At 41.2% G+C, this 13458-nt stretch overlaps 1 protein-coding gene across 3 annotated transcripts in view; it reads left to right on the forward strand.

Moving 5' to 3' along the window:
• Positions 1–12508, forward strand: part of BCLAF1 (BCL2 associated transcription factor 1) — a 53421-nt gene extending 40913 nt beyond the window's left edge. Inside the window, exons 10-12 of one of the 3 annotated variants that reach the window (XM_069725972.1) lie at positions 2707–2853; positions 6992–7186; positions 11764–12508. In XM_069725972.1, the coding sequence (XP_069582073.1) occupies positions 2707–2853; positions 6992–7186; positions 11764–11769 (348 nt within the window). In that variant the 3' untranslated portion in view covers positions 11770–12508. Of the gene's footprint in view, positions 1–2703; positions 2854–6991; positions 7187–11763 lie in introns of all 3 variants that reach the window. The other 2 variants (XM_069725971.1, XM_069725973.1) reach the window with 2 other exon arrangements.
• Positions 12509–13458: the final 950 nt, after the last annotated feature.

Raw genomic sequence — 13458 nt, forward strand, 5'->3', positions numbered from 1 at the left:
ATCCCATTTGCACAACAGCATGTGAAATTGATTGACAAACAGTTGTTGCTTCCTAAGTGGACAGTTTGCTTTCAGAGAAGTTTGATTTACTTGGAGTTATATTCTGTTGTTTAAGTGTTCCCTTTATTTTTTTGAGCAGTGGATATTCGACTGTCAGCCGTACCCACCGATATTGGTGGATTTGATCAACATTAGTCTAATGCAAGGCTGGGGAATTCTGCCAAGGGCCATTTGGATATTTATACCATCCTTCGGGGGCCGTACAAACTCCGCCCACAAAGCACATCCTGACTCTGGCACTGGTGTCGGGACGTAATCTTTCATTGCATGCCCTTCAGCATTCAGTAGTGAACACTGCATGTGTGTGCTAACAGAGCAAGAAGAAATTAATGAGCTTGTGGCAATCAAAATACAGCTCCCTGCCCAAGAATGCGGTCCCTGAGAATCTGCTCGGGGGCCTGATAAAAGGTCTTCGAGGGCCGTAAATGGCCCTGGGGCCTCAGGTTTCCCACCCCTGGTCTAATGTGTATGGGAGTGTTTAAAAGCAGAGCGCACACCTCGAGATTTTAGTAGTTCTTGCAGCAAAGACCCCATAATGAGAGACTCCAATCAGTGCTAATAAGGAATCTCACATTTAATCCTATTTGCACTGTGTGACACCTTTTTGTACACATTTGGATAATAATTGGATGTCCTCTTTCCAAAGACATTCTCCATTTCTAGACTTCCATGACAATATTCTTTTTTTATTAGTAAGTGAGCTAACATCTTTGGAATGATCATGTCGCATCATTCTGGCTATCCGTTCTTATGTACTTGTTTTTTGTGTTTTTTTTGTGTTGGCCGTAGACTAACTGATTGTGCATTTTTGGGTGGAGAAAACGGAATCCCGTGTTATATTTGGGTTCATGGATGTTTGCTTATTCGGAATGTCCCATTATTTCTCTAAAACAAGGACAAATAGGATGAGTGTAAGGAGTGTGTTGAAAACACTCTAGGCAGTGTCTATATAAAGGGGTATTCCTATCTCCAAGATCCTAACCCAATATGAAGTATGTATAATAATAATAGCAAATACCTCTAATTAGAAATGTAGACTAGTTCTTCTGATTCTCTATGCTGCTTACCCCATGTGCATGGCATTGAAGTATCTAAGGTATCCATAGTTACAACCACTCATCATATAGTGACAGCTGTGTGATTGTAACCATGGATACATAACCAAGCTACTGCAATGGCCTACACGGGGAAAGCGACATAGCGAATCTTAAAAACTATACTAAACTTCTAATTAAAGGTATTTGCTAATTTTATTATTATTACATCTACACATTGGGATAGTATCTTGGAGAATGAAATATCCCTTTAACGCAAGTCCTACGCTTGTAATTTACCATAGACCTTAATAGACAGTAAATGCACCCTCCCACGCTGTTTGCCCTGTGTTTAGAGGGGAAAGAAGTAACATAGTTATTAAGGAAGACTATAAGTCCATCTAGTTCAACCCATAGCCTAACCTAACATGCCCTAATATGTTGATCCAGAGGAAGGCAAAAAAAACCCATGTGGCAAAGAGTAAGCTCCACATTGGGGAAAAAAATTCCTTCCCGACTCCACATACGGCAATCAGACAAGTTCCCTGGATCAACGCCCTATCAAGGAATCTAGTGTATATACCCTGTAACATTATACTTATGTATACATGGTCCAGAGCTAGTACCCCCACTGGTCAGGTGACATTTAGGCCACGTCCTATGGCAAAGGTTTTTAACTTCAGTTCTCAAGTACCTGTACAGAGTCTTCTTTTTTTTTTTTTTAAGGATTTCCTTAGCACCTTGTATCAACAATTGCTGCAGGTCTGTTCTCTTGAGATTTTTTGATGAAATGGCCTTTTGTGGTTTCTTAAAGGGATCCTGTCGCCTTGAAAATACAGGTCAATCTGCAGACACCATGTTATAGTGCAGGGGGAGCTGAGCAGACTGATATAGTTCTGTAAGAAAAGATTCATTATAACTTGTGTTTTAATCCCTTAACCCTCTATTTCTGTTATTTTTGGACCAGTGAGCGGTCCGATCAGTGACTGACAGCTGTCTCTATGCACCCTTATACAGAGAAAGCTGTCAGTCACTGATCGGACCACCCACCGGTCGAGGATTAAGGGATTAAAATACAAGTTTGGGAATCTTTTCTTCCAGAACGGTATATTAATCTGCTCCGCTCCACCTGCCCTATAACATGGTGCCCCTCAGATTAGGATGCTTTTTCATGGTGGCAGGTTCCCGTTAAGAGCTGGAGCTCAGAAAGAATGGCCTGTGGGTATACTATAAAAGAGAGTCCACAGAATACCTCCATTGTAGACCCCTGATATCATCGGCCTTTGGACCCTACAGAGGTTTCTCTTGTGTTATAGCTGCCAAAGTTGCTTTCAGAATTTTCTCTTCTGTATTTGGACCCTGAAATCATCTTTATTTTCTTGAGTCCTTTTCATTTGTGATATGACTTTTATTTCCAGGGCGATCGTTACCACTGACCCACGACTGAATTAATGTCCTTATATGCAGTAGTCCCTAAATGCTGAGGAGTGTGATATTTGGCAGTAACGTACATTTTCCAAGCAGTTTCTATCGTACACAAATTGTGCACGTGATCGTCTTGTTCGCCATGTTCGAAAGGAACACTTCACCAATTAAACCAATTGTTTAGCAGTTCCGAATTAGAGGCAGAGGCCGTGCTCGAGGGGTGTTTGCTGGAACGAGTACTTCTCCTGTGAATACAGCACCGAGTTTTCAAAAGCGATCTAAAGAGGAGGAGTGGGATCCAGAATATACTCCTAAGAGCAAGAAATACTTCCTGGTGGGTTTTCAAGGTTTTACATATGCATGAACAAACTGCCCACTATGCCACATATATTGATCAGCCTTAGGCCGGTTTCACACATCTTTTTTTTTTCTTCTCTCATATGTGAGTAACAGTGCTTTTTTCCCCTAGTGTGCTAGACCTATCTTTGGTCCATGTGTTGGTTTCTACAATTATTATTGCATGCGTTTTTCACGTGTGGGGAAAAAAAAAAATCTTCGTCTGTTCTACCGATTAAACAGTAAGATGCAGACAGATGACATCCGCATGTTATCTGTTTTTTCACAGGACCATTGACTTGCATTGGCGAGTTTGATCAAAATAAGATATGTCTTAGTTTTCTATTTGTGGACATATTGTAGGTAAAAAAAAAAAAGAAAACAAGTGAAAAGGCACGTTCATTGTAGTGGGTACGTGATCTATCCACACACAAAAAAGAAAACTTCTCAAAAATCTGATGTGTGAAACAGGACTTACAGATTATTTTGGAAAGTAGGTAGTGTGAAGACAGTGGAGGTGTCTCTATAGCTATCTACATTCGATGGCTGCCAGAAATCTGTAGCTGCCATTAATACAACTGTTATTTTATATTCTGTTTTAATCTCTCGTTTTCTGTGTTGCTTCTGAATATTGACTTTAAATGTTTACTTTAATATATTTAATCAGATATCAGCACTTTGTTTGTATTTTATGGTGATTCAGTCTCCTGTTCCTCCAGATACCGAGATGTCTAGTTTATTTGCAGCTTTTTTGGATTCATGCAAAGTCACTATATAGCTACGTACCACTGAAACCAAGAGCAGAACTCCTCTGAAATATTAATAAACAATGTGGAACTCCTAAGAAGAAATCTTAAATCATAATATGCATTTAGATTATTAAAACAAAATCCTATACATTTACAGTATATCACAGTACACTCCTCACATTAGTGTTGTCCCATTAAACAAAAAACCGATATAACACGTTCATACAATGTAAAGTAGACCGTGTACAGGTTGTATAACAGTGTAAATTTGGTGTGTCCTCTAAATATCTCAACACACAGCCATTAATGTCTAAACCGTTGGCAACAAAAGTGAGTACACCCCAAGTGAAAATAGCACACATTTTGCCCAATTGGCCATTTTCCCTTCCCGATGTCATGTAACTCATTGTGCTGCAAAGTCTCTGGTGTGAATTGGGAGCGGGTGTGTTAAATTTATCGCTCTCTCGCTCTTTTACTGGTCACTGGAAGTTAAACATGGCACCTCATGGCAAAGAACGCTCTGTGGAAATGAAAATAATTGTTGCTCTACATAAAGATGGCCTAGGCTATATGAAGATTGCCAGCACGCTGACACTGAGCTGTGGCACCGTTGGCAACACCATACAGCAGTTTAATAAGACCGGTTCCACTCAGAACTGGCCTCGTCATGGTCGACCAAAGAAGTGTAGTGCACGTGGTCAGCATCATATCCACAGGTTGTCTTTTCAAAATAGACGCATGAGTGCTGCCAGCATTGCTGCAGAGGTTAAAAGGGTGACGGGTCAACTTGTCTGAGACCGTAAGCCTCTGCACACTGCATCAAATTAGTCTGCATGGCTGTCGTCCCAGAATGAGGCTTCTTCTAAAGATTATGTACAAGAAAGTCTGCAAGCACTTTACTGAAGACAAGCAGACTAGACTTGGCTTACCGGAACCATGTACTGTGGTCTGATGAGACCAAGATAAACTTACTCGGTTCAGATGGTGTTTATTGTGTGACATCCTGGTGAGGAGTACAAAGACAAGTGTATCTTTCCTACAGTCAAGCATGTTGGTGGGAATGTCATGGTTTAGGGCTGCATGAGCTTTGCCGGTTATGAGGAGCTACAGTTCATTTAGGGAACCATGAATGCCAACATGTACTGTGACATGCAGAAGCAGAGCAAGATCCCTTACCTTAGGAAACTGAGCTGCAGGGCAGTATTCCAACACAACAATCCAAAACACACCTCCAAGACTACCACTGCCTTGCTAAAGAAACTGAGGGTAAAGGTGTTGGACTGGTTAAGTATGTCCCCAGATCTCAACCCTATTGAGCATCTGTGCGGTATGCTTAAATTGAAGGTGGAAGAGCGCGCGGTCTCCAAATTCCAACAGTTCCATGATGTCGTCATGGAGGAGAATTCTAGTGGCAACCTGTGAAGCTCTAGTGAACTCCATGCCCAAGAGCGTTAAGGCAATGCTTGAAAATAATGGTGGCCACACAAAATATTCACACTTTGGGCATAATTTGGCCATTTTCACTTAGGGATGTACTCAGTTTTGTTGCCAGTGGTTTAGGCATTAATGGCTGTGTTGAGTTATTTAGAGTACACACCAAATTTACACTTATACAAGCTGTACACTGACTACATTGTTTCAAAGTGACATATTTTCATTGTTGCCCCATGAAAAGATTATACTATTTACAAGAATGTAAGGGGTGTACTCACTATTGTGATATACTGTATATTTAAATAAAATCCTAATTGGCAGCCTTCTTTTTTTTTTTTTTTCTTTACTGTAGTCTTAAATGTCTGCCTATTTACATCAGACAAATGTTTTAAGGAATTATAGCATAGCATGGATCATATACTACAGTTTCATTGGTATAGGCCCTTTTATTTACTGCCAAATGTCTGTGGTTTATACAAGGAGGTGTGTATTCAGGCTGCTCTGCATTATTATCCTGTGAGCCATGCCCCCTTCGTAAAGACCATAAAAAGCTACAATAAAAAAAGGCCTACCGTATTTTGTACTATAGATGCATCGGACTATAAGACGTACCCTAAATTTTCAGAAGGAAAATAGGGGAAAAAAGTGTCAAATGGGGGTCCATCTTACAGTCCGAATTCAGCTTACCAGTGGAGAAGTGGTCACAGGGGTCATTCGGTGGTCCAGGCTGGTGCGGTGCTCTGTGCTGGGGCAGGAGTGCTGGCTCTGTGCTCTGGGGCAGGGGCAGCGGCTCTCTGTGCTGCGTGGGGGTATCTGCCGGCATTTCGTCAAAGCCCGGAGGCCCCCCGCTCATCCGTTAATGCCATTTTGCTTTCGCCTCTGGAAACATGGCCGGGGGCGGCGCATGCTCAGATTCAGATCTCGGCAACGGGTATCTCGTTGCTCAGATTTGAATCTGAGCATGCGGCGGCCATCTTCCCAGCAGCCATGTTCCCGGAGGCCACTGCAACATGGCATTAACGGATGAGCGGGGGACTCCGGGCTTTGACAAAATGCTGGCAGAGCCCCCCACGCAGCACAGAGAGCCCCTGCCCCGGAGCACAACCCGCCACCACCACACCACAGAGCCCCACCGCAGCTGCACAAGCCTGGGAAGGGAAGCTGCATGGGGACCGCCGCCTCTGCCACCGCCACAGGATCTGTAAGTATATTGCTACCATAAGACGCACCCCCATTTCACCCCAAAAATTTTTTGCGAAAAAAATGTGTTTTATGGTCCGAACAAATACGGTAGATCTCCAACTGTATGGCAGATTAAAAATAAATTGAATTCTCATAGTAGCAGTGGAAACCAAGTAAGTGCCTAGTTTTGACCCAGGGATGGCTCCTTTTTAAGGAGGAACACTATTTGCATAACTTTATTACAAGCAAGCAGGTCCTTTTTTTCTCCTTTTTGTTTCCTAATTGTAGGCAGTACATTTTGAAAAATGTGTGTGCTATGTTAAGAATGAAATACAAAGCCCACTGTAAGGCTACGTTCACATTTGCGTTGTGCGCCGCTGCGTCGGCGACGCAACGCACAACGCAAATAAAAACGCACGCTAAAACGCTGCGTTTTGCGACGCATGCGTCCTTTTTTGCCAAATTTTGGACGCCAAAAAAATGCATCTTGCTGCGTCCATTGCACCCTGACGCGTGCGGCAAAAAAAACGCATGCATCGCAAAACGCAGCACAACGCATGTCCATGCGCCCCCATGTTAAATATAGGGGCGCATGACGCATGCGTCGCCGCGGCTGCGCCCGACGCAGCCCGGCGGAACACAAATCTGAACGTAGCCTAAGCCTGTAGGAATACTAATCGGTCATGGTGAATTTACAAATGTGAAACAACCAAAGGATGCAAAACAATATAATTTGCTTGTAAACTAAGCAAACCAAATATATTTGTCTAGCATGATGATCGAGATGACGGAGTGGATTACTGGGCAAGAAGAGCGAGGGGACGTGGAAACTTCCAGCGGGGAAGAGGAAGGTTCCCTTTCAAAAAGTCTGGGAGTAGTCCGAAATGGACACATGACAAGTACCAGGGAGATGGCCTTCTAGATGAGGAAGATGAAACAGTGGAAGACGAACGCAAAGATGAAAAGGTAGAAAATAGATTTATTATCACTACTTTGTGGTATCAGTTCTTGATACAATGACAGACACAAGCAGTCACTTAGGAATATCCAAGTTACCAGTTGAATATGTTGTATGCGTAGAGGCTAAGGCTACTTTCACACTAGCGTCGGAATCTCCCCGTCGCAATGCGTCGGGCAGAGATTCCGATGCTAGCGTTTAACGCACTGCACAACGGAGGCAGCGGATGCATTTCTCCGGCGCATCCGCTGCCCCATTGTGAGGTGCGGGGAGGTGGGGGCGGAGTTCCGGCCGCGCATGCGCGGTTGGAAAAAGCGGTCCGTCAGGGGCAAAAAACGTTACATGTAGCGTTTTTTGCTCCTGACGGTCCACCAAAGCACGACGCATCCGTCGCACGACGGATGCGACGTGTGGCAATCCGTCGCAATGCGTCGTCAATACAAGTCTATGGGGGGAAAAAAGCATCCTGCAAGCACTTTTGCAGGATGCGTTTTTTCTGCAAAACGACGCATTGTGACGGATTGCAGTTAACGCCAGTGTGAAAGTAGCCTAAGATGTTTTTTTTTCTTCTTCTACCATCTTTTAATTTATGACAGTTTATTGGCATTAAAGTAAATATAGACAGTACAACCCCTGGCAAAAATTATGGAATCACTGGCCTTGGAGGATGTTCATTCAGTTGTTTAATTTTGTAGAATAAAAGCAGATCACAGACATGGCATACAACTAAAGTAATTTCAGATGGCAACTTTCTGGCTTTAAGAAACACTAAAAGAAATAAAGAACAAAAAAAATGTGGTAGTCAGTAATGGTTACTTTTTTTTAACCAAGCATAGGGGAAAAATTATGGAATCACTCAATTATGAGGGAAAAAATTGTGGAATCATGAAAAAACAAACAAAAAAACCACTCCAAACATCACTAGTATTTTGTTGCACCACCTCTGGCTTTTATAACAGCTTGCAGTATCTGACGCATGGACTTAATGAGTGTCAAACAGTACTCTTCAGCAATCTGGCTTTTCTGATGGATCCAGCAAAAAACTGATGAAACTTGTGGCCATCAGGCGCAATCCGGCGCTAATACAACTCTATGAAAAAAAAACGGATCCGGCAAAAAAAAAAAAAAAAGGATCTGTTTTTTTTTTTTCAAAACTCGCCGGGTTATCCCTGACGAAAAAAACCTGGTGTGTGAAAGTAGCCTAACTATCCATATATCTATCTACATCTATCCATAGATATATCTAAACAAAGAAAAAAAACCAACCAGCACTCCCAATGTGAACACATGCAAGCTGTATCATATAGATATAAAGAAACACAGCAGCACATGTATATGAATCTAGGCCATGTGAAAACACAGACAAATATTCGATATGAATCATACTACTCAAAAATATTTTTTCATAAAAAAATTTTTCAAAATTTTTTTTTTTCATAAAACTTAGTTATAGATAAAATGAAGATTCTTAGCGCATAAATTGGCCAATTCATGTGTGCCCATCAACCACGGCAAGGTGATCTCCCTCTGATGGGTCCTACTCTACTGTACATGCCACTCTTGGGCCACCAGCCTACAACTTAGGGCAAACATGTCACTCTGGGCTAAACCTACAATTTATGGGCAAGTAGAGATGATTACCGCCACCTGCAAGGTCAATGGGAGGAGTGCAAGATCAGTCTGGATGCAGCCACATCCATACACTAAACAAAGAAAAAAAAACAACCAGCACTCCCAATGTGAACACATGCAAGCTGTATCATATAGATATAAAGAAACACAGCAGCACATGTATATGAATCTAGGCCATGTGAAAACACAGACAAATATTTGATATGAATCATACTACTCAAAAATATTTTTTCATAAAAAATTTTTTTCAAAAAAATACTCTACTTGCCCATAAATTGTAGGTTTAGCCCAGAGTGACATGTTTGTCCTAAGTTGTAGGCTGGTGGCCCAAGAGTGGCATGTACAGTAGAGTAGGACCCATCAGAGGGAGATCACCTTGCCGTGGTTGATGGGCACACATGAATTGGCCAATTTATGCGCTAAGAATCTTCATTTTATCTATAACTGTAAGTTTTATGAAAAAAAAATTTTTGAAAATTTTTTTTATGAAAATTGTTTTTTCAGTAGTATGATTCATATCGAATATTTGTCTGTGTTTTCACATGGCCTAGATTCATATACATGTGCTGCTGTGTTTCTTTATATCCATAGATATATCTATCTACATCTATCTATCTAGGGCAGCACGGTGGGTCAGTGGTTAGCACAGCAGCCTTGCAGCACTGGGGTCCTGGGTTCTAATCCCAAGAAAGACAACACTGCAAAGAGTTTGTATGTTCTCTCCGTGTTTGCATGGGTTTCCTCCGGGCACTCCGGTTTCCTCCCACATTCCAAAGACATACTGGTAGGGATTCTAGATTGTGAGCCCCAACGGGGACAGTGATGATAATGTGTGCAACCTGTAAAGCGCTGCGGAATATGTTAGTGCTATATAAAAATAAAGATTACTATTATTATTATCTATCTATGTAATGGAGTGTGGGTTGGACAAATGTAAAAGAGGAGGTTGGACAAGACATGACCTCACAAATCTTTTTTTTGTTTTGTTTGTTCATTAATACATCTTTGTTTAGCTTTCAAAAACGCATCCAAAACCGCACAAAAAACATATCAAAACCGCGCAAATAATGCACCTGCGTTTTCTGCCAAGAGCTGCGGATTTAGTGCAGAAAAATCCGCAGGCAAATCTGCAACGTGTGCACATACCCTAAGGCTTACAAAATGCCTGGAAACATTAAGGCTGTGTGCACACGTTTCGGATTTTTTGCGGGTTTTTTTCGCTATAAAAACTCGATAAAACCGCGAAAAAAATGCTCACATTAAGCATCCTATTAAAAGAATGCAATCCGCATTTTGTATGCACATGCTGGGTTTTTTCCCTGAGCGGAAACGCATTCCGGAAAAAAACGCAGCATGTTCATTAATTTGCAGAATCGCGGGGATTCCGCACACAAAGGAAGGCATTGATCCGCTTACTTCCCGCATGGGGCTATGCCCACCATGCGGGAAGTGGATCATGTGCGAATGGTACCCAGGGTGGAGGACTGGGCACCATATAATTGTAAAAAAAAATTAAAATAAAAAATTGTGATATACTCACCTTCTGATGGCCCCCTCCGCCTCTCAGCGGTGCACACGGCGGCTTCCGTTCCCAGGAGTGCTGTGTGCGAAGGACCTGGGATGACGTCGCGGTCACGTGACCGTGATGTCATCCCAGCCGCCGCGTGCACCGCTGAGGAGATCGGGTGACGTCGGAAGGTGAGAATAACCATTAGATCTTTTTACTATTACTGCATAGGCAGCATCAATAGTAAAAAGTTGGTCTCACTTGTCAAACACTATGTTTGACAAGTTTGAGCAACCGGTCAATCCGTTTTCCAAGTGATGCTACAGATTGTTTGGAAAACACTAGCATTCTGCAAGCTAATTACGCTTGCAAAACGCTAGTGTTTAGCGGGAATACGCATGCCAATTCCGCATGCGACATACCCACAGCAGGAGTTGTGAAATTGCCGTGGAAATTTCTGCGTAATTCCGCAAGGTGTGCACTTAACCTAAAAGAAAAGCCATTCCTTAAGCTTCTTCCCCTTGAAAAAGTAGTTTTGACTTCTGGGAAAAAAAAGCGTAGTGTGAACATGCCTTTAGAACTGACAGGGAGAAACCTATCACAAACGGGAGACGGGCTGCATAACACAGAATGCACTATGAATCTGTAGTGTAACGAGAAGCATTTGTATGTCTCTGATATATCGCTGCCACTAGATTGCAGGAGAGTTACTGCTAAGTCCAAGATATGGGAAATGTAGTCTACATTAAAGGAACTATTTCAGATCAGTTGTCAAATTGGGAGACAACGGAGATTAGCACATCCAGTAAAATAGGAATAACTTAACTTTCACTACTTCTGGACTGCCTATACACTATAAACGTCCAGGCAGTTTCCACTTTCCTCTGCGCAATGTTCTTCTAAAATGTCACTGCATAGTAAGCAACTTGCAGCACATTGGAGAGCTGGCTGCCAGACACAGCCAGACTCCAGGCAGGGAAGGTAAACCTGATTATATATCAATCACTAGTTTGAATAGCTCTTTACAGCCCTAATAAAATGTGTTCAATATATATGTAACAATCTAAAGAAACAATTTTAGTGGCTCGAAATGTGATAAATACATGTATTTCCAATTTTTCTTCACATTTTCCTACAATATTAACAAAAATAAATAGAAATGACACAAAATACCAGCCCCATGGTATCCTGAAAAAAGAAACAAAAATTATTTGAATATCCAAACAAGATTTTTTTAAATCTTCAACCGCCATTAAAAGGGCATGTATGATTAAAAACGTGCCTGGTCCTCAACTGCTTAATAAAAGCCTATGCTGCATTATTTTGGCAATTTTTTTTTTCTTTTTTTAATTTAATATCTGCTTTAGTTTGCGATTGTTTAAAACATGGCCTTTGCTTTTGGGTTGTGACTTTGTCATATTAAAAACCTTTTTCTTTCATTTGCAGGAATAATGCATCTGAAGAACAATGCTACAAGATCATTTTTTTTTTTTTTTATTTGCTACATTTCACTAGTCACCGACATATGAACTGTATTTTAATTCAGTTGCTAATTAACAAATGAAACGTTGTTTTAAATTATCTAACATTTTCATGTGGAAAACATCTATGCCAAGAAGAGACTGATAAATGTGATCGCTCTTCAACCACAATTTTTAAGAATTGGCTTTTAAGTGTTTCTGTTCATCCCGTGTGTCTGCCATAATTGTATGGTGAAGATTGTGAAATGGTTCTTTTTTTTTTTTTTTTTTTTTTTTCCTTTGTGATGGGTAAAAATTTGCTTTGGACACAAACTATATGCAGCTGTAACACAGATTCGCAAATATACCTTGAACTCCTGGATCTTTTTCTTGTATGATTTTGTCTGGATTTGCATTTTATTGACAGACTTCATATTAAAAGGTTTGTGTGAAAAAAAAACAAACATGGCTGCAAAAAAAAAAAAAATGCTTTGTGTGGTATTATTTTGCTCCAATTTTTTTTTTTTTTTGCTGGGCTACAGTTTGTAGAAATCTTAGAAGATTTAACATGCTTGTTTTCAGGAACACAAATAGCTTCTCTGTAGAAGAATCTGTGAAAGTAAACCACGCAGCTGTATAGTTATGTATAGGGATAGAATCACGGGGACGAGGCAAACAAAGGGATTGCAGAATGTGAATAAAGTGGAACTGTTACTGATTAAAATGTTAAACAGAGTGTGCACTTGTATGAAGAAAAAATTGCTCTGTCCTGGCAAATTAGGCTGAGGTCACAATATTGAAGGGTATCTGCAGCAGGTTTTTGCTATGTAATCTAAGAGCTGGATGATGCGAGGCCTGAGAGCGTGAATCCAGTTATGGGTAACTTATTAGGCTGTGTTGCTGTTTCAATAAAATCAGTGTTTTATCAGCAGGAGATTATCACTATAGGACTACATTTCTCTTGCCTTCTCGTCAACTGTTCTGTGTAACCCCGCCCCCCACCACAGATTGGCAGCTTTCTGAAAATGTACAGTGTACACAGCAATCTGCCAATCAGTGGAGGGGGCGGGGTTATATAGAGCTCCATATTCCAAAAACCGCTACATCTGTAGCAGAGAAAACGGAATTTATAACTGCAGCACCCAGTAAAACTAAATAACACATAGATGATATCTATCCCTACATCATTCTCTGCTCAGATGAGGTAGCAACAACTTGGTGACAGACTCCCTTTAAATGAGCCATAGCTTTGCCTTCAAACATGTTAGCGTTTGCACATCTTATGGTTATTTACTATGTCTCGACATAAAACGGGCAGATCAAATTGTCAAACTGCCAAAAGGGACGGTAACTAAACCCCCCATATGAATATTATTTGGCTACCATCGTATAATAAGTCCACTTCCATTAGAGGGGGAGAGCATAAACCTGTCATTCCCAGGCATAATTCTACTTATTGATTTTCAGCATAAAGGCAGTGGCATTCTGTCAATCAGAGCTGTAGTATAAATGTGTAACCTGAAAGGCATACGAAGATCACACTATCAATCACTGGTTCATGTGGAGGTTATGTATTAACCATATTGTTTTCATGCTATAGGTCACTGCTAAGAAGCTCTTACACTAGCACTATGCTACGCATGGTATGGATTGTAGACCATCCCTCAGTATATAACATGCA

The sequence above is a fragment of the Ranitomeya imitator genome, chromosome 5 (genome assembly GCF_032444005.1).
Source record: "Ranitomeya imitator isolate aRanImi1 chromosome 5, aRanImi1.pri, whole genome shotgun sequence".
NCBI lineage: Eukaryota > Metazoa > Chordata > Amphibia > Anura > Dendrobatidae > Ranitomeya > Ranitomeya imitator.